Below are 20,883 nucleotides of genomic sequence, written 5' to 3'. Positions count from 1 at the left end.
CCCCTTATAGCAAGGCTTGTTTTACTAGGAAAAAGTATCCTTCTAACTTATCAAGCTGGGAGAGCAATCCAGATTTATCTGGGAAGGAGGAACAGGAATAAGAAGTGAGCATATGAGTGACTGTCTGCTTCAGAGCTGAGACAACACAGACGGTCATGTGGAGGACTGGAGGAATACTCTCCAAAAACAAGCAACAATTCAAATAACAGGAGGTTCCTGTTTCTTATCTATACTGTGGAAACACCCGCGTAATAGTGTATATGCCTGTAGGAGAGTGATAGCCCTGATCACAAAAAGCTATGCCCCATTTACTTCGGATGAAGCTGACAGCAATACTATTCTGACCAACACAGGGATTACTTGACCATGTCCCTAGCCTTACATTGACATGTAGATCAGATCACTCAAAAGGCGGGTTCTGGTAGGTGAAGACTGGGAAGTGGTTCTGCATTAATGTGTCATTCCCCTGAAACATCTTAAACTTACCAAAATTTTCTCCTCCCCAGATGTCCATTTGAGTATCATATTTTCCCAGGTGGTTAAACCAGGACTTGTCAATCACAAAGATTCCTCCTGCTATAACGGGGGTTCTGGAGAAGAAAACACAAGCACTCACAAAATAATCACAGGTATACGTAGCACCACCACCTTCATTTTAAAGAGGAGGCAATTTGTCCAGGCCTGACAAATTGTATCTCATTTAAAAAAGAAAAATAGTAGACCTGGGACATGAACCTGCTGCAGGCTTCTGAGACCCCCCTCACTTCCCTGCCTTTGTTACATGGTCCTGCAAGCGCTACATGAGTGATGCTGCATCCTCTGCATTTATACAAATATACACAGTGTGAAGAAATGACAGGGGCACTGGCTGATGACTGTGTTCACCAATTAGAGACAGTGTGAGAGGCACTGCTGCACGTTACTGCTCTGCTGTTAGCAAGCTGGTTGCTTTCGGAGTACAAAACAGAGGCTCGCAAATTACACAGAGGAATGATCCTTTTATGTTTTAAACAGGGAGCTGTCTGCCTATACAGACAAGCACTGTGACTTTTTATATCAGGATTTGTCACATTCTACATTCCTCAGAGCCATGTACACTGCAGCCAAGCTGGCAATAACTGTTCAGCCAACAGAATCTCTTTTGTCCATGGACATGCATATTTTAGGAGGGAGAAATTCTGTACCCAAATTACTAGGCAAGATTCAGTTCCCAGGTCTGCTTTACACTTGCTGGGTGACTGTTTAGCTGCTTCATTCCTTAATTCTTCACCTGGAAGATGAAGGTAATTAAAAACCCCCAAAGGGATTTCTGAGGCATTCAGAGTGTTGAGTGAGGGAGACCACAAAACCAAACATGTAGAAGAGGTGGCTTAAAGAGGTGGCACACCTACAAGCCTATGATAGTATATAATTGCTGTTCTTACAACATTCAGAGAGTAATACTCTCGGAATTAGGATATAGACCTCCATGCATTCAGAAAATAACATAAACAGTTTGTTGCCATCAAGTGAACACTGTGGCATTTTGCCCTCAGCAAGGCAGTCCCTGTGCACTCCTTGCCATGCAGGTGAAGACTTAGTAAAGGCATTTGGAGGACTGCACACTGTCCATCAGAGTCAGCTACCTTATAGACTGAGTTGGGTCTGTTCTGGACATCTTCTGCTCTATAGGAATCTGCTCCCACTTAAAGTGAAGGCTCCAGTCAAACCCTGAGAAGGAAAAAACACATCAGATAGGTTTTGGTTATTGTTTTTCTACTAGCTTCAGTGATAGTCCCCACCTTTATGTCACAGGCCATCCCTACTTTGCTTCCCTGACCTCCCTCACAGTCTACCCAAAATGGCAAGAGTATTCTAACATAAAAGTCACCAGTTTCTGTCTTGGCATCCCTTAGCATTATAAATCTCTGCTCAATTCCACTCCACATCATCAGGAGAGTGTTGTCAGTGTGAGATGTAATCGCATTTTGGCCAGTCTCTGTCTCTGTCTGCCAAAGTCAGGAGGCTTTAATCAAAGCCTTCCTCAATGTAGGACATGATGTGTTCTGCAAACAAAGGCCTGCAGATCACTGTAACTATCACATCTTTCAAGACTACCATTTATTTATAGTTGGCCTGTGGTGGATAGTTGAGCACAGCACAATCACTAACATTATACCAGTGCTAGGGTAGCCACAGAACAAGTAGCCTTTAGCAGGCAAGCGCCACAGCAGCAATCCCCAGCCATAGGAGAGGAAGTACCAGGCAGTGTGGGTGACCACAGGAACAACTGCAAGGCTGTTGCAGTTGTGGGGAAAAAGAGGACAGAGAATCCATAAGGAAAGACCACCACTCTGTTTTGTTGGAAAGCTGAAGAGAACATCAATTATTTTTCAGGCACCACCCCTCAGGCCTGACTTACAGAAGCCATTCATTATACCCACCTCCCCTCAGATCTGCTGATGCTGCCAGGTAGGCAAAATTATCCAGGCTGATAACATCAATGATTGGACTCACCACCCGGGTATAATCCTGAGGGAAGGAGAGGAAGGGAAAAAAAAACCAAGTCGGGTTTTCCTTGAATGTCTGGCAAAGCTGCAAGACATCAGAGAACACAAAGCTGCACGTGTAAATCTTTGTCTGGCTTTTCCAGTACAGTTCTGGTAGCTGAGCAAGGGATCCATGACCACTACATCCAAATGTGGAGATGGTAGGTACTAGCCAGCTGCATGCCGTGGATGTGGGGAATAGAGCCTGGGACACCAACACCCAGGAGTGCTGCTAGGAAATAGTTCTTTATTTCCTGCCCAAGTCACAAGGCATGAATAATTGTCCTAAAAGTTTTGTGTTTGCTTTTGATGTCTACTGACAGCATACCTTCTAGTCAGCCATCCTTGAATTATCATCAATAATAAAAAAAAATAAAGTGATGATAAAAGTTAATAAGTGATTATAATAAAATTATAATCAGCCTAGAAATTATCAACCCCCTAATAAAGTATTTTCTGAACAAGTACTATGAATCAAGACCCCATACATAAGAATCATAGTGCACATTGAAAAAGTCATTATAATATTAAGATATTGGGAATACTTTATTGCCATTAAGGGTATAGAAATTTACAGTTTTCCTTTGCAATCCTTTTAGTAAGTAGGAGTTGAGATTATAACAATTTTTCCACATCATGAGACAGGGCATTAAAGACAGTCTTGTGATAACTCATATATATGATGAAACAGAGAGCTGGCAATGCCAGAAACAGCATCTTGTTATCCGGCAGCTGCCAGCTCTGTGCCTTTCCTACCAAACCTTCACTTTGTGCCTTGCTCTGGTTCCTCCTGCTGTAGCACACTTGGCCAGGATAGCACATCCTAGGTGAGAGCTTATTCCCCTCTATGCTGCGATGGCTGTACAGCTAGAGTATGTCTGCCCAGCCTGAGCCTCCCAGCACCCACCTGGCAGCCTGGTGCTCCAGCCACTGCTCCAACCAGCCAACACTAGGACTGGGTAGGGCAAGACTGAAAGCTGAACTAGGATGCACAGCAGAAATATAGGAAGTAGGTCAGATATAGGCTGACTTGAAATCTACTCACTAAATACTGGAGTCAGCGCACAAGCTTTTGCATCTCAGATCCTTTCCTGAAGAAACTAGAGAGGTCCTTTCTGCTTAGGGACCCCTACGCTGCTGCTTCTGCAGCTTGACTTAAAGAGCAGTAGTAAAGTAAACATTTATGGGCTTCTGACATGGAGGATTTATTGAGCAGGATTAAAAAGCAGAAGCTTTTAAGTCATCAATCCTGAAGTTTCACCTTCTTCCACTCCTTCATATTACACCAACCAGACATGAATACAAGGCATTAAATCCTCACCGCTTCTCCTGGGGCACATTAATCCATAGCATCTTCCTTTCAGAGGAGGGGATAAATCCCAGTCACTTGCAAGCATGGCCATGACTTCTCCTACCACCTCTCCCCAGTTTGCTCTTACAGCAGAGCTGTATGTCTCCCCCTCCAGCCCTCAGTGCGGTCAGGGTGACAGCTGCCAATATTCCTGCCTCCTTTTCAGTCTTCCAGCCTCACATCAATCCTTTGCCAAGTGAACCAGCAAAGGGACATCCCTGCACTCACAGGCAGTTCCTCTGTGCTAGGAAGCTGCCTACATGCAGGTGGGATGTGTTGGCAGCTCAGTGGAAGCATTAACGGAGGGAAGATCTTGGCAGTGACAAAGCAGAGGGGAAGGTCCAGCAGCAAGAGGGGAGATGGCAACCACGGAAAAGTTGCACAGTGTGTGCTGCCTAAGTGGCTATCCTATGTACAGGTTAACAGGACTAGGAAGCACAGTACCTCATGTCTCCTGCCGGTGCAAGGCGGTGGTTCAAGCATTCACCATTGTGTCCCATCACTCAGCACCTCCTGCCCTGCCACACTGGCAGGTGAATATAGAAATCCACCTGGGATCTCCTGCTCATCTAGCTCAGACTGTACCTTACTCTGTAACAGCCTGCCTGAGGAGTACCTGGGCAAGCTTTGTCTTCACCAGTACTGCTGATGGCATGTGAGAGCAGACGATTGACCAGCACCAGGCAGGCCAGCTCCATCCATGCTGGGGGGGAGATGGTGCTCACCTCTTTTACTCTTTGAAGCATTGGCTGCAGCCACTCACTGTTGACTTCACAGTGACTGTCCAAGAAGGTGAGGATGTCAGCAGTAGCCACTTCAGCTCCTCGCACACGAGAGCGAATCAGCCCTACAGTAAGGAAAGGACAGCAGAGGAGCAGGAAGGTTAGGAAGTGAAACGGCTGAGCATCCTTCAGAAAAAACACTGTGTGTGGCCATCACAGGGGAAGAGCAGCACACCAAAAATGTCCTCGCCTGTCACTTCTGTCCATGCCACTGAGCTTCCATCTGGTTCCTGCTGTGATGACATCCCCCTTCCAGTCCTCCCCACATGTACCTTGCTGCTGTCTGCTCAGTGTCTCTCCCACTAGAGCACCCTACTGCTTCTCTCACCACTTCCATGGGACCAAGCTCTACTCTGTTTGTTGCCTTTCTTACTGTTTATCTGCTTTATTCCTATTTGTCCTTTATTCTACCCTGTGGTCAGAGTTATCAACGTGGCTTTCAGATGTCTCCTTACTTTCTTACAGACCATCCCACTACCTGAGATGTTCTTTGTGAACTAAGCAGTGATTCCTGCTTCCCCTTCCAGATCCTCACTCCATGCCTGCTGTGTGCTGACAACTTTAGAAATAAGCCAGCACATGTGAGTCAAACTACAGAGCAGCTTGGAAAGTCAGTGTTATCATTTATGCACGTAGGAAATACAATTAAGGAAAGTTAATTCTCATGTATCTTTTTATGATAGATATATGATTATTTTTCCTTTTCCCACATCTCCAAGATGGCTTGTTAAACTTTGAGTTTGAAAGGACAGGATTTATATCTGCACCTAAATTCATAGAGATCTGAAAATGTGGTTGTTGTTCTGGCCAGGGCCTCTGGACACCACTTCTTATTACTTAAAGTATGAAATGGCAGCCCTGGAGCCTGAGAGTTGATAAGCCAGGTTCTCCCTCCACAGAGTCTCCAAACTAGGATACCAAATCCTTATACTGAAAAAACAAACTGTAACTATAAGAAACAACATGTGAGCAGCTGGCAAGCAGACAGGGCCATGTGGGAAAACCTGCAACATCTTTGTACCTACAAAGCTTTCCACACTCACCTTCTCGCCGAGTGTTTCGTAGACACTTGACCTTTGGGATCTTGGTGAGGAGCTGGCAGTCCTCAGCTTAGGAAAGGCAAAAAAACCACGTTTGGCACACATGCATGAATTATTTGGCTTCAACAGAGAGCTCAAATTAACTGTTCTCCTGCTTCTCCACAGGAGGGGAAATTCTGCTTTCACTTAACATCACATTAATCAGCCTGATGGCCTTAATCCTGTTGTCTAAAGAGTACACAGAAGAGCACTGCTTGCTTGCTGCCCTCCTTGGAGAGCTGAGCCTGTGTTTCCCAACACTCTGAGCAGCCAGGCCTTTGCCCTCCCGCACTCAGCATTTCACAAGAACAATGGGACATGTGCTGGCAATGTGGCACCAAGCTCTGATAAAGCGGAGGGACCGCAGGGAGCCAGGGCTGCAAATCACCAAAGTGACAAATAAAAGAATGTCTTGTCATATCAAGTTATCTCATCCGCTCTCTGCCTTCAACAGCTTGTTGGGGCATTTCCCACCATTTATTCTGGGGGCAGTTTCCACTTGATTTTATTTAAGAAAGACCACAGGGATGTGACACACTTCCTTGGAGACACCATTACAACACATGGATGCCTAACCGAGGGCTGTGCTGGCAGCTTGCAGCATGCCTCATTTACACTGCCCAGGAAAGATGATGGGAAGGAACAGCTACTGGCTCTGGCCCAGCTATACCAATGAGCACTGAGTCTTTAATTCTCTATTATCCTCTCTCTATTCCTGCCCTAGCAGAGTTCATAGGAATAAAAATTTCTAACTTGCTCTTTTTCCTTGCTCCACCAAGTTCACCCCAGCTTCCATATTTATTCCACGTTCCTTTCATGTCTCATTACTTCCCTTTCCCGCTGTCATCCTCCTGCAGACTGAGTGCTCTGGGGAGAACGCAAAGGCTATTACCCAAATTGCATCTCTTGGCATGTTCCTGCACAATCATTTCCATTCTCAAGGATATGTGCAATCTGAAATATTGTTCTTTGTGAGCACCTTGGCAGCTGCTGCATCATCCAAGTGAAGTGGAAGGTGCTCTTAAGTACAGAGCATAAAGATTTTGCTGGACATCTGCTACAAGGAAAGGCAACACTCATCTTGGCCAAGTCACATCTTCAGGTATGAGAATCCATATTAAGTCATTCACCTCTCCAGGAGCGGATCACATCACTCTGACTGTAACTACTTGCCAGGGCTGACAGATTGTATCTTTGGAGAAATTGAGATGGATATTAAAGCAAAGTGTCAGACCTCAAACATGTTCTAAAGTGCCTCCATGCAGGTACCTCAGAGGAGTAGCTGTATCCGCAAATATCCATCTGCCAGTGAAAAAATGAGAGTTGTCATGGGATGGAGCTTTTTAAAAATCTTTCTATTTACCTACGAGCCTAAATTGGAGTTTCTGGTACCAAAAATCCATCAGTGTTGATCTGGAACCTTTGCCATTGAGAACTGAGTTTTTAGATGCTGAATGTGGAACACTTATGGTTATTTGTTGGAAGTGCTCAGAAACATCCAACTCCAACAGCTCAGCTCAGCCATTATCCAAATCACATTTCAAGGCCCTCAGAAACTTAAATCCCTAATGTCAGCATCCACTTTAGATTTTATTTATTTTTTAATTTGCCAAGCTACATAAGTATTTAGTAAGAGCAATGCTTCCTTACCTCAGCAAGCCAAGGTGGGCATTCTCAGCTACCTGTAAAGTGTTCTGAAGGAGTAATTATCAATTATTATAAGTGGCACACAACTAGATTGTTCTTGAATCTAGCGCATATCATGATAGAAGCAAAAAGTCTTCTGTCCCCACCACCTCACCATTACTACACAACAGCCAGGAGCAAGAGCAACTGTACAGATGGAAAGAGTCCACAGCCTCCAATCTGTAGGTCTGGTGGGACTCATGCAGATGACACTTCATCCCTATGTCAAGCTGCAGGAGAAAGTATGGCACTGTCAAAAGCATTAATCATTCCATGGCCTCCCACAGGGACACCTGGGATCCCAGAGGCAGGTAGTCTCATCCCAGTATGTCTGCAGGACCCCAGGCAGCAATTTTCTGTAGGTTCCCTTGCATCTTCTTGCTCCCTCTTGGTTTGTAATTATCCGCTCTGTTCATGTGCACCATTGCTATATACATATCTGCACTAAATAGTTCACAGAATGATGCATACTGAAACTAGACAGAGATCTCTGGCAACTTGGCCAAAACTGTCAAGCTGACAGAAAGGCAAGACCCAATGGAAAGAAAAAGAGATGAAGAAGCGATGGCCTCTGCCATGCATGGATGTAAACTAAACACAGAAAAACCTCCTGTTCTTTTTCTCTTGTATACAGACAAGTAGGAACCTCTGCGTAGGAGGGGACTGAACAGAGTCCATACTTACGATCTGAGCTGAAGTCATCTACCAAAATGATCTCCTGGATGAGGCTGGGAGGGGTGCGGTTCAGGACGCTGCAGGGACCCAGGGAGGAAAAAGACAATCTTTGTGAGCTGCCACAACGACAATGGTAGGACTGATACACCTTCCACCTGCCAGGCTCTGCGCAAAGCTCATCACATCCTCAGACGTCAACACACTCTGATACCCTGGAGTCAGAGTGGTTTGATTCTGATCTCTCTGTCCCTCTCATTTCTTTAAAATGCTTGAACTAATTTTCCATTAACTTCTTCAAGTTCCTCCCCTGACTTTACTACAATCACAGAGCATTTTCCCCTTCGAGCCTCCTTCAGTGCCTCTACGCACAGGCAAGTTTTCATTGCTTTCAACAAGACTGCTCAGTCACACTTAGGCACCCCAACGAAGACAACAGCTACGCAAACTTTAATATGAAAAACAGAGGTAAACATTGTCCTCCCAGTTCTAGCAACCTGTCTCATTTCAGTGGCACGTGCTCTTCTGATTTTGAGCAATTCTGGAGAAAAATTGTTGGCTTTTTGCATTTTTTGTTTTCCACAGGAAACAGACAAAAAGAGTAATCCCATACTCCCAGGAATGGAGCTGTAGAGAAATAAATTACCATCTTGCTAAGATGCATCACTGATGGCTTTGCATATAGAGCCAAAGTTTCTTCAGCTTGGGCAAGTTTTCTGCTGTCTCATACAGCAAAATCCTGACTACTCAGTATCACATCCCACTCTATTTCAGATTTCTGCTGCTTCATACGTCTCTGAGAGTATTTGTATTTTGGGCTTATAGTCCCTAGGTGACTGAGCTTGAATTTTTCAAAGCTGAACCTTGTTTGCTTCTCTTGGCTCATACCTCTCTAGTTCTTCCAGCATGGTGGGGTGGGAGGTGGGTGCTGTCCCTCTTTGCATGTATAACTGCAGCTTCTCCCAGCATAGCTGTCATCTGCATATCTTACAGACAAGGTTGGCCTGCACTGAAATTCTTGTCTGTGCAAACTCAAGGCAAAACATAACCAATCCAGACAGGCTGCATCCTGCAGTATAATGGCTGTAAAACAGTATTCTACACCTTCTCCCACTAGCCTGACTATTGGCAGCGCTCACATTTTCTCCACAAGTTTCGGGTCTTCCAACTCAACATAACTAGGAAAAAAAAAAAAGCAAATACTTCATTCTCTCTTCCTCACCTGTCCACCAATTTCCCAGCAGAGAGAAAACACTCCTTGAGGAGTTTACAGCTTATTGTTGAATGCCCAGTTCTTCTCTCAGCTCTGCAATAATTTGCTGTGGATCCTTGGGAAAGGTACTTAATCTTCTTTGCACTTTGTCTTACTTGTCTTTTTAACAAGGAACACAGTAATCCTAGTATTTCACTTCAGTGAGGTGCAGAGACTGGCATGACAAGGCACAGAATGCTATTAGAATTCCGAAGTCTAAATGACGATTGCCTTTTACAGCAGAAACAGATTGTTCTCCCCTCATCTCATGGATTCCCTACCTCCTTTGTCTTTTCTCACAGTACCAGTGTCCTTACGCTGTTGCATGACACCATGTCAGCATTGCCAATGAGTTTCTCTCCTCTGCTGATATGGCCATTCCTCATCAGCTCACAGATAATCTCCTTTATTCCAGATGTTAGCAGAGAAGCATCTTTCTTTCCATTGCTCTAAAATAATCATCTCCTCTTTTGCCATTATTTCAATTGTGATTGTAATGAGTTGCTATACCAAATGCTCTAGCATCACAACAGCATCCTTTTAATCAGAATTTGCACAGGCTGTTGGCATAGGCATGGACACCTGTTCAAGTCCATTGACTTAAAGACTAATTATTCACCTTTACATTTGCACCAAAACCAAACAGTCCCTGCAATACTTACTGAAATCAGAAATAAAGAGAGGGACCATACAACAAAGCAGTTGATTTTCCCTTCTGCAACAATAGTCGCCACAGCAGAAGTGATTGTATTGCTTAATAACTAATCAGACACGGACATCAATTATACAAAATGCCTTTTGAGTGACAGCTATTTCTGAAGGAGAGCAGGATGCCAAGCAAGTAACTGGTTTGAGAGTGACAGCTATGTCCTGCTGAGGAAAAGATATCATGCAGGCAAGCAGCTCTTGACTGACACACATCTGCAGGACTGAGGATGCCAGCAACAAGCCATTTGAACTGGCATATTCACAGGTTCTGGTGGATAGCCTGTTCCCTTTTGGTTTTTCCCTACTTCCCTTCTTATTCTCTTGCTGGATATTTTTAACCAATTGTCTCCCTCTACACTGAAACAAATGGATAGTCTGAAGGACTCCCTGCATGGGGCCAGTAGGATTCGGGGCAGCATGGCCTATTGGTGTGCTGGCCTGGTCCCTTCAGGCTGGGCAGCAGGTCCTGATGCCTTTACCTAGGGCAGAGGAGGAAGAAGGCTGGAGCCCACAGCAGCAGGCAGGCACACACGCAGCACATGCTGACTCTAGTGACCAGGAGGGACAAGCAACAGGGTGCTGGAGGGAAGAAGTTATTCCTCCACATGCTCACTACTCTATTTCCCCCCTCTCCCTCATACACAAACATCTCTCCCATCCTCAAGTGGCAACACCAGCACATCACTCCTATTGCTTCCACTCAGCAGCAGAGATCCCAGGGGCAGAAGGGAGAGCTTGGCAACTGCTGAGCTGCCAGAGGTGCTTAATGTGAGCCTATGTGTGCACACATGCAGGTGGGGGTTAGCAAGAGGGGTCTGCAGATCAGGATCTGGCCCCTACAGCTGCTATGTTTAGATCACACTGAAATGAACTGTACTGCAGGAGTCTCATCCCTGAGTCACTTCCCAAGACCAGCATTGCCACTTAGCTGAGTTACTTTGCAGATCTGTCAGAATGACACAGTAACACAGTATCTGACTCAGGGGAGCGCATGTAGGCTCTCTGAGTTTTAATTTTACATCAGTTCAATCCCAGTACCCTTTTCATATATTTCTTCCTAGAACTTCCCAACATTTTACAGATGATGTTTGAATGCCCAAATCTAGGGACTCGACAGCCAGGCTTGCAAAGATCTCAGATATAAAAACTTCAACTGGTAGTATATATTCTACTCACCTCTTAAAGGTTTTCAGCCGTAGAAGATTTTGCTCTTAGTGCTGCTCATTTCTATCAGTTGGCCTCTCCCACACCCACTTCTCTTACAGCATCCCCTTAGTGTAATTATGATAATCAAATTTGGGAAAAGGCCTATAGCACAGTGGAATCATATTTAACTTTCACCAGGTGCATCTCAAATGTTTAATTCTAATTATCTAAATAATCACGCTCTACCTGGCTAAGAAACCTCTTACAGATATAGAAATAATGATGGGCTGCAAGCCTGACTAGTCAGTAGGTAAGCAGGCAGTGCAATTTTATGCCTCCTGTTGCTTAATATCACTGTGGTTCTCTGCAGACACACAGCCAGGTCATAAAACCAAACAGAACAGAACAGTCCTGTCCCTTTGCTAGCTGACTTATCCCAAAGTGCTGCAAACTAATTACACAGTATTTGGTGCATTGACTGTGTATGTGAATTGAGCAATAATTACATACACAGCAGTATCTCAGCCTGGCATTCAGATGTGTTTTGCTGAAAGACAGTACTCTCAGGTTACACAAGAGGTCTTGAAGAGCACCGTGAAATCTTCAGTTCCCTCTATAACATCAGTGTCAACCTACAACGGGGACTTAGCTTTATGCCTCTTCTAACATTGCAGAAATGACCTGAGCCTTCATCTCTGTGCATGGTGGTGCATGCACATGTCAAACCTCCTGTGCCTCAAAGACAAGGCTACTAGTCAATGCTTGGTTGTGTGACACTGCAAATACTCTAGAGCCCACGAAGAATTCGGCCTCTGGGATCCCTTGTCAGGCAGGGATAAATCGTAGATACTTCTGAAATTTGATGTAAGCAAGGAGTAAATCAATCACATGCACTGGCTATAAACCATCTGGTAATGAAGACTCCAGCTGCAACCAGAGGTCTGGGCGGAAATGCCATCCACCCCACCATTCACAGCAGAGTGCCGCCAGTTCCAGCACTCCTCCAGTGGCAGCAGGACTGCAGGGACCAATTTGAAAAGATGGGTCATCCATCTTTCAAGGTCTCTGTTGGGGGCTCTGGGTTGCAGGAGACCACATCTGAGAGACTGGTAATACCACATCTTGAGTGTCGTGTGCTGTGTCTATTCTGGGCTTCCAAGGACAAGAAAAAGTGGGACACGCTGACGCAGGTCCAGTGAATGACCACTAAGACAAGGGTCTGGAGCACCAGATATATGAGGTGAGGTTGAAAGAAATGTGGTTGTTTAGCCTTGAGAAGAGAATGCTCAGAGAGATTGCAGAGTCTCCATCCTTGCAGATACTAAAAACTGATCAGGCATAGGCAAATGCAACCTACTCTAGTTGACCTTGCTTTGAGCAAGCAATATCTTAATGCATCAGCAAAACTCATCTGCTCATTAGTACACCTCACTTCCATAGGATCTGGATATCAGTCTCTCTCTCTCTGCATTACTGCTGCTCTGAATATCATCTTAACTATCATGGCATCTGCCTATTTGATTGGGTGCCTTGAGATTTTCTTAAGGATCCTACTACCATGGTTTCTGAGCACCTAACCATTTACTGTCTGACCTATGCTGTCATTGGCAGAAATCCCCCGTTGCCCTAGCAGCACTGTGGTTCCAAACAAATCTGCTCATTTTCTGAACATTGGCTCTGTAGAACTCATTTTATGGTTCAAATGAAAAGGAAATGATAGAGGTAAAAAGGCAAAATATATTAATGGAATATATAGAGGTTTCTGGAAGCAGCACCAAACCTGGAAGACAGAAACCCAGCCTACTAGCCATAAGGCCAGCTTGAAAAAGCCTGTTATTTATTCACAAAGCACATTTCTCTAAACCCACAGGATCTGTCAGGGAAAGAAGTAGTGATGATGAATAATGCATTTGTTAGTGATACCATCAGCTCAACCTTCTACCCGGACAATTCACTCTTCCCTCAGTCTCCACACACAGGCTGTTCTGGACCTGCTTGCAGGCTTCAGAGACCCTTGGAGAAATCATTTGAAAAGTCAGAGAGGGCAGATGGCATTTTTTTGTGTAAAACTAAAATGAAAAGAACCTTCATGGGTTCTGCAGGGGTGATGGAAGGGGGGGAGGGTGAAGGAACAGCTGGAACATTGATTTTCGGTATAGATAACTGCATGCTTCTGTCTACTTGGGGATGCTGACAGGCCCTATGCCACCTATTTACTTAGTTAGATTTGCCCACAGCTGGTACTCAGATATGAGGAGACACTGGTAGAAGATAACAAGTGTCTTGCAGGTTCAGCAAACCTGGGTGCAAAGCCAAGGGAGCATCTGGTGGGCCATGAGGTGCAGCAACTGTTTAGCAGCAATTGCTCAGACAACAAGGGCTCAGTCTCTCTGAGACTTGAAGTTCATCATCTTCTGCTTGAAAGACTTGTGAGCTGTGCCCCTGCCCTCACTGAGCCAGCCCCAGCTCCTGTAACACATGCCCTAGCAGGGAGCAGGCTGCTTATTCCTGTTTATGAAACACAGTCCCTCCCAAGCCCCATCCCTCAGCTACATCTAGCAACACACTGTGTCCCCTTTGGTTCCCCCTCACTCTTCCAAACCAAGCTCTATTCCCACCTGTGGATGCAGGCCCAGCAGCCCCTTTTCTGCTGCTAACGATTCTCCCCACAGGGGCTATATAGTGGCTAACTGCAGATATCCTGTCTTTGAAGATACACCCACAGTGCCAGTCCAAGCCCCTGACCTGTCCTAGTGGGCCAGCTCTAGGGTAGACCACATGCACTTGGGGAACTGCAGCCACCCTGCTTGGCTAACTGCTGGAAAATGCCTCGCCCTCCAACAGTGCCCTTCCAGGCACCATTATTTGTGCCCAGCTCCCTTTGCTAAACTCACCTCTTCACTGTGCGGAGCAGGGTAGAGCGCGCCTCATTGTGGAAGGTGATGATGAGACTGGTAGCTGGCAAGTCAGTGTCATAGCGTACAGAAGTGCACCTGCAACACAGAGGAGCAGAAGTGTAAAAGACAAACATCACCCAGCAGCCACTGCAGCAATGTAAAGTTTTTAACGGAGAAGAGTATAATATGCTAAAATCAGAAACAGCACAGTTGAGATGCAGCAAGGGAGGCTTTAGCAGCTGCTGCACTGCCGGCAGAGCTTAAAAAGAACTGTGCTTGATGAAAGGCAAGGTTTGGAGGCTGTGATACCTAAACTCACATGCTGCATGCTTAGGGGGGCATATGGGGTTTTATGGGGAACAAAGTTTCAACATCTTGGACTCTAGCCCATGGATTTGCCTGTCATCCATGTAAAATCTTGTTTATTCATGCATAGGACATGCAGATACTAAGGATGCATGGAGCTGGTACACCCAGGCATCACTGTATAAAGCACTTCAAATTCTTTGGACAGTGGGCTTAACAGAAACGAGAACACTATCTAGTGCTGTGATTTGCATCAGGGAGTTGCTGAGGTTCAACACTAATACCTCAGCTGGCAATGGAAAGCAATTCCTCTCATCTTCTGCATCCCGACTAGAAGAAAGTGCAGCAGGAGGGCCAGGAGACCTCCATGGATGGACAAGGAGCTGCTGAGGAAACTCAGAGGGAAAAAAGAAGCTTATAGAAGGTGGAAGCAAGGACAGGCGGCCTGGGAAGAATACAGGAGCATTGCCCGAGAAGCTAGGGACCAGGTTAGGAAAGCTAAGGCCCAGCTAGAATTAAGTTTGGCAAGGGATGTAAAAGATAACAGGAAAGGATTCTATAGATACGTAGCAAATAAAAGACAGGCTAGGGACAATGTAGGCCCTCTCCAGAAGCTATCAGGAGAACTGGCTACCATGGATTTGGAGAAGGCTGAGGTTCTTAATGACTTCTTTGCCTCAGTCTTCACCAGCAAATGCTCTGACCACACAACCCAAGTCTTGGAAAGCAAATGCAGGGACTGTGAGAACGAAGACCTTAGGCCCACTGTAGGAGAGGATCAGGTTCGAGACCATCTTAAGAACCTGAACGTGCACAAGTCCATGGGACCTGACGAAATCCATCCACGGGTCCTGAAGGAGCTGGCGAATGAAGTTGCTAAGCCACTGTCCATCATATTCGAAAAATCCTGGCAGTCAGGTGAAGTTCCCAATGACTGGAAGAAGGGTAATATAACCCCCATTTTCAAGAAGGGGAAGGTGGAAGACCCGGGGAACTACAGACCAGTCAGTCTCACCTCTGTGCCTGGCAAAATCTTGGAACAGTTTCTCCTGGAAAACATGCTAAGGCACATGAAAAACAATGAGGTGGTTGGTGACAGCCAACATGGCTTCACTAAGGGGAAATCCTGCCTGACCAATTTGGTGGCCTTCTATGATGGAGCCACGGAACTGATGGACAGCGGCAGAGCAGTTGATGTCATCTACCTGGACTTGTGCAAAGCATTCGACACTGTCCCACATGACATCCTTGTCTCTAAATTGGAGAGACATCAATTTGATAGATGGACCACTCGGTGGATAAAAAACTGGCTCGATGGCCGCACGCAAAGAGTTGTGGTAAATGGCTCGATGTCCAGTTGGAAACCTGTAACGAGTGGTGTCCCTCAGGGATCGGTGTTGGGACCGGTCCTGTTCAACATCTTTGTCGGTGACATGGACAGTGGGATTGAGTGCGCCGTCAGCAAGTTTGCCGATGACACCAAGCTGTGTGGTTCGGTTGATACGCTGGAGGGAAGGGATGCCATCCAGAGGGACCTTGACACGCTTGTGAGGTGGGCCGATGCCAACCTTATGAAGTTTAACCAAGCCAAGTGCAAGGTCCTACACCTGGGTCGGGGCAACCCCAGGCACTGCTACAGGCTGGGCAGAGAAGAGATTCAGAGCAGCCCTGCAGAAAAGGACTTGGGGGTGTTGGTTGACGAAAAGCTTAACATGAGCCGGCAGTGTGCGCTTGCAGCCCAGAAAGCCAACCGTATCCTGGGCTGCATCAAAAGAAGCGTGACCAGCAGGTCGAAGGAGGTGATCCTGCCCCTCTACTCTGCTCTTGTGAGACCCCACTTGGAGTACTGCATACAGTTCTGGTGTTCTCAACATAAAAAGGACATGGAGCTGTTGGAACGAGTCCAGAGGAGGGCCACGAGGATGATAAGGGGGCTGGAGCACCTCCCATATGAAGACAGGCTGAGAAAGTTGGGGCTGTTCAGCCTGGAGAAGAGAAGGCTGCGTGGTGACCTCATAGCAGCCTTCCAGTATCTGAAGGGGGTCTACAAGGATGCTGGGGAGGGACTCTTCCTTAGGGACTGTAGTGGTAGGACAAGGGGTAATGGGTTCAAACTTAAACAGAGGAAGTTTAGATTAGATATAAGGAAGAAGTTCTTTACAGTGAGGGTGGTGAAGCACTGGAATGGGTTGCCCAGGGAGGTTGTGGATGCTCCATCCCTGGCAGTGTTCAAGGCCAGGTTGGACAGAGCCTTGAGCCACATGGTTTAGGGCAAGGTGTCCCTGCCCATGGCAGGGGGGTTGGAACTAGATGATCTTAAGGTCCTTTCCAACCCTTACGATTCTATGATTCTATGACAGTGGGCTTAACAGAAACGAGAACACTATCTAGTGCTGTGATTTGCATCAGGGAGTTGCTGAGGTTCAACACTAATACCTCAGCTGGCAATGGATAGCAATTCCTCTCATCTTCTCATCTGACAGTGTAATGTTCGGTACGTACACTCATTCTCATACTCAGAATCAAGGATTAACTCAGGACCAGCTTGTACCAAGGCTGCACATACCCTGTGGAGAACAAATATTCTTGGGGGAGAACAACTCACAGATGTGAATCCTGGACCCAACTGTGGCAGATACTAAGAATGGCAGATTTGGGCTGATCTGCTCCTCCAGAGTGTCTGTCTTCTTAACTTCCAGCCAGTGTCAAACAGCAGTCAGTGTGCACTAATTGTCTGCTCAGTGAAGAGCACCTGAAATTGTGGCCTAGTGTTTTTAACAGCTTAAGGCCACGCATAGACTGAATCCATCCTTGGGGTAAATAAAATTCAGTTCTTACAGCCACTACTTGTACTTTCACATTTGCTTACTATTCTTTTACGGCTATTACTAAACCATTACTGTTCTTATCATCACATTCAATCCTACTGGTTTATGACTTTTTCATTGCAATATTTTATTAAGGGGACCGCAGCATCTTTGAGCAATTTTAAAACATACAATGAAACCTCGATAAAGACTAAAGTGGAAAACCTGAGACCAGACAGGAGACATACTATATTTATCATTGTTTTAAAATAACTTCATGAGGTAATGCATATAAAATGTGTTAGGCATCAGAAGTGGAAAAGCAGAAAAGGCTGGTGTATGTGTTATTTGGGGAAGTCTTCTCAAGAACTCAGCATTATTACAGCATCACAGAAGACAAGGACAAAGTTTGTGCTTGAAAGTTGACCCTTTCTTTGCTTTGGATCAAAACCTGGCTACGTGCTAGGTCAGAAGGAGCTTGTAGAATGTGTAGTCAAGTATGCCCAAGCTTTGCTTGGGTGCCTGAAGAAAAAGTGACATATTAGGGACCTATTAACCCCTCCACTCCTTAAATGGGGAGCCAGATCCATCTGTGACACATAGATGGGCTTTCCTCAAACCACAATCTAACACTTCCAGGGACAGTAATTCCACCACTTCCCTGGAACAGACCTCCCTTCCAGGCAAATGGCGGAATCACCTTCCATGGAAGTGTTCAAAAAACGTGTAGATGAGGCCCTCGTTTAGTGGTGGACTTGGCAGCCCTGGGGTAAAGGTTGGACTTGATGATCTTAGAGGTCTTTTCCAACCTGGTTCTATGATTCTGTACCAGCTGAAATAAGCCCTAATCCTGAACTGCCATCCCGGCCACAATTCCAATAGTTTTACAAGACAAGGTACTCAAACACAGCTCCCTTATTCCCAAACTGCCACCTCTGCAGAGGGGAAGAACATAGAAATAAGTTTAGCTGCTCTGATTATCCACTACTTTGGACCCCCCATTGCTGAAAGGAATCCTTGCAAAGCTGGCGCTGAAATGGCCATACATTTCCAGGAAATCACCTGTATGTTTTTCTTCAGACTGAAGCACACAGATAATGCTTTTCACAAAAAGCATGCTCTGCGTGCTACCATGGGTCAAATTAAACAATAATTCACCTTTGAAGTGAGCTGGTTTTAGGCCACAACACAACAGCAGACTAACAGAAAACAGCAGTTCTGCATGGCAAGGAGACTTGTCAGTAGCACAGGACACGGCACCTCTGCCTCTGAGTCACTAGGAAGCCAATCCCAAAGACTATGCTGGGGAACAGGAGCACAGGACTTTGATCTTACAACCAAGGTCTTAACTGCTTGCATTCACAAAGCACCCTGAGGATTGTCAGTGAAGGCAGGCTCACAAAACTCCAGGTCTCCCGACATCCCTTTCACAGTTTCAATCGAGTTAGATGCCTGTTTTCCTATTCCCAGCGGCTGTGAAGTTTTGTTTTGCAACCCTTGGTAGTGTCTAGCCCTTGGTATTCCAGCCCAGATAGAGAAGCATTACAGACATGGTTAGCTTGCTTCTGGTTTTTACCCATTGTCAAGTAGGCTGTTTTACACTCTCCTGTCACTATCAAACCTACAGTTTCCAAGGTAGAACATTATCTTTTTGTACTCCAGAAACTACAAAATAGTTACCTGAGCACTATTAGCAATTTCAGGATGAGTTTAGTCAGCAGAATAAATTCATGCTCAGTGAAACAGGACATAACAATGAGCACTTCATAAGCCATGAAATATTCACTGTTATTTGCACATTAGTTTCATCCTCACCGAACAGCCTTCACCCAAATGCTCAGGCTGGAAAGAAGGCACCAAACTAGCTTCAGAGAGCCAGGGCACAGCACATGAAGAACACCAGAGTAAAGCAAGGCTGCAACAATAGCATACTTCACAGTCAGGACAGAGGGTCACTGAGAGAAGCCATGAGTGAGGGGAGTTGTGCAAACAACTGTCAGGTGAGCGATTTGATCTGCAATGGAGAGGCTGTGCTTGGACCTGGGAGGAGATGCTAGAAAAGCAACAGGCTGGCGCTGAGTTAGTCAAGGGTTTCTGCACATTCGAGACCTTTCCAGATTAACCATGAAATATAGCGAAGAAATGGACCAATGCTGCTGAGAAAAACCCCAAACCATCCTTTGTCAGCATTGCAGAACAACACAGGAGGGCAGTGGCCTCCCTACACTAAGCAGCAGCCACTGCTTGGAGCAAGGGCTGCACGGTACCTGTAGTGCCTGGTGTCCCGAATGGGCCGATCGCTGCTGAGTTTGTCGCTCTCTAGCTGATTAAAAGCATGCTGGCGGTAGGGGTCTTCTCCAGCCTTCAGCAGCTTCGAGGACAGGTAAGCCTTCTCGTCAAAACCCCTCCGGCTATTCTTCTCTCTCTGGGGAGCCCTTGTCATCTAGAGCAGAGAAAGCATCAGAGCATTAGGGAGAACACCCGACTCATGTTTAGACACAGGTAGTAAGTTCAGACATGCATACACTAAGGCAGGTTGTTTGCCACGCATCTGGAAGTGGCTCAGGTAGAGGGGAAGGCAGGACAGGCAAAAGTTTGGAAAGGAAAGCAGGAAACTTTCATAGATAGAGTGGTATAATTGCCCTCTCCAAGGGAAATTGCAGGCCTTGCTACCCCCGCTGACTGAGCTTTGGATAAAACATGCTGTTTCTAATAGCGCAGGTAGAGCCAAATTCCCTTTAGCACGTGTTACGCAGAATGTGCAAGACTACAGCCACTTGGAAACCCTTCCACGCAACGCAGGTTTGAAAGCAGCCTCCAGCCGATGTGGCTGAAACACAGTATTTGGAGGAAAAACAGTTGTTTCAGTTGTTCAGCAATCGCTATCACATACAAGCACAGAGGCAGCTGAGCCAACAGGTTCCCTGCTGTGCCTTGCCCAGCTTTGCCCAGTCTCACAGAAGTCCATGGTAAAGTTGTAAGCTTAATGTGACTGTCCCCAGTCCCACACAAGAGCTAAAACACCTGAGCCATCCCTTTCCTCTCATAACTCCACTAGCTTTGCTAGGCCACAGAGTCAGTGCAACGCCAGCTCCTGAAGACCATTCACTAGGGCCACCAGGAGGGAGGACAGGCACAGTTCCAGCCTGTGCTAAACTCTTAGGTACAAAATCCTGGTTGGAAACAAACTAGAAACTGCAAAATACCAGCTTCTAAAGCAATCAGAATTGTTCATACAGTAAAAGTATAACACATTGTCTATGTTAGGCATTTGATAAACCAAATTATGAAGAAGCCATAAAGTGCTCCCAGCTTTGTATGAAGAAGTGCTAGATGGAACCCCTAAAACTGTTGGAAAAGACAGATTCTGGTACATTCACATCCCATCCAAAGCACTGGATAATCCCCAGATCTTGAGATCGTTCTCTGTAAAATAATTTGGATACCCTCTAATACTAGGCTCAATCACATTTCTCCTCCTACTATAAGGCTCCTTTCAGAAATTTTAGAGGGCAAGAGACCAGGGACTGGTCTCCAGTATCACACAGGGTTTTGGCTGAGCCACCTTAGTAGGTTGGGAAATAACACAAGAGATCCATCACCACGGCAAATTCCTTAAGCAAAAGAGAGCTTAGAAGAAAAAACATCTCTGCACCTTTGTCCAAGAAA

At 45.8% G+C, this 20,883-nt stretch overlaps 1 protein-coding gene across 3 annotated transcripts in view; it reads right to left on the bottom strand.

The window, feature by feature from the left end:
• GALNT16 (polypeptide N-acetylgalactosaminyltransferase 16) overlaps positions 1-20,883 on the bottom strand; it is a 75,813-nt gene that overhangs the window by 20,995 nt on the left and 33,935 nt on the right. For all 3 annotated transcript variants that reach the window (XM_030484119.1, XM_030484120.1, XM_030484123.1), the window contains exons 2-9: positions 19,482-19,657; positions 14,099-14,197; positions 8,111-8,178; positions 5,705-5,770; positions 4,605-4,726; positions 2,424-2,511; positions 1,626-1,710; positions 487-590 (exon numbers count right to left, since the gene is read on the bottom strand). In XM_030484119.1, coding sequence (XP_030339979.1) covers positions 487-590; positions 1,626-1,710; positions 2,424-2,511; positions 4,605-4,726; positions 5,705-5,770; positions 8,111-8,178; positions 14,099-14,197; positions 19,482-19,657 — 808 coding nt within the window. The remainder of the gene's footprint in view (positions 1-486; positions 591-1,625; positions 1,711-2,423; positions 2,512-4,604; positions 4,727-5,704; positions 5,771-8,110; positions 8,179-14,098; positions 14,198-19,481; positions 19,658-20,883) is intronic.

The sequence above is a fragment of the Strigops habroptila genome, chromosome 4 (assembly GCF_004027225.2).
Source record: "Strigops habroptila isolate Jane chromosome 4, bStrHab1.2.pri, whole genome shotgun sequence".
Taxonomy (NCBI): Eukaryota; Metazoa; Chordata; class Aves; order Psittaciformes; family Psittacidae; genus Strigops; species Strigops habroptila.
The sequence above is the reverse complement of the archived record's forward strand: the minus strand, read 5'-3'. Positions and strand labels throughout refer to the sequence as shown.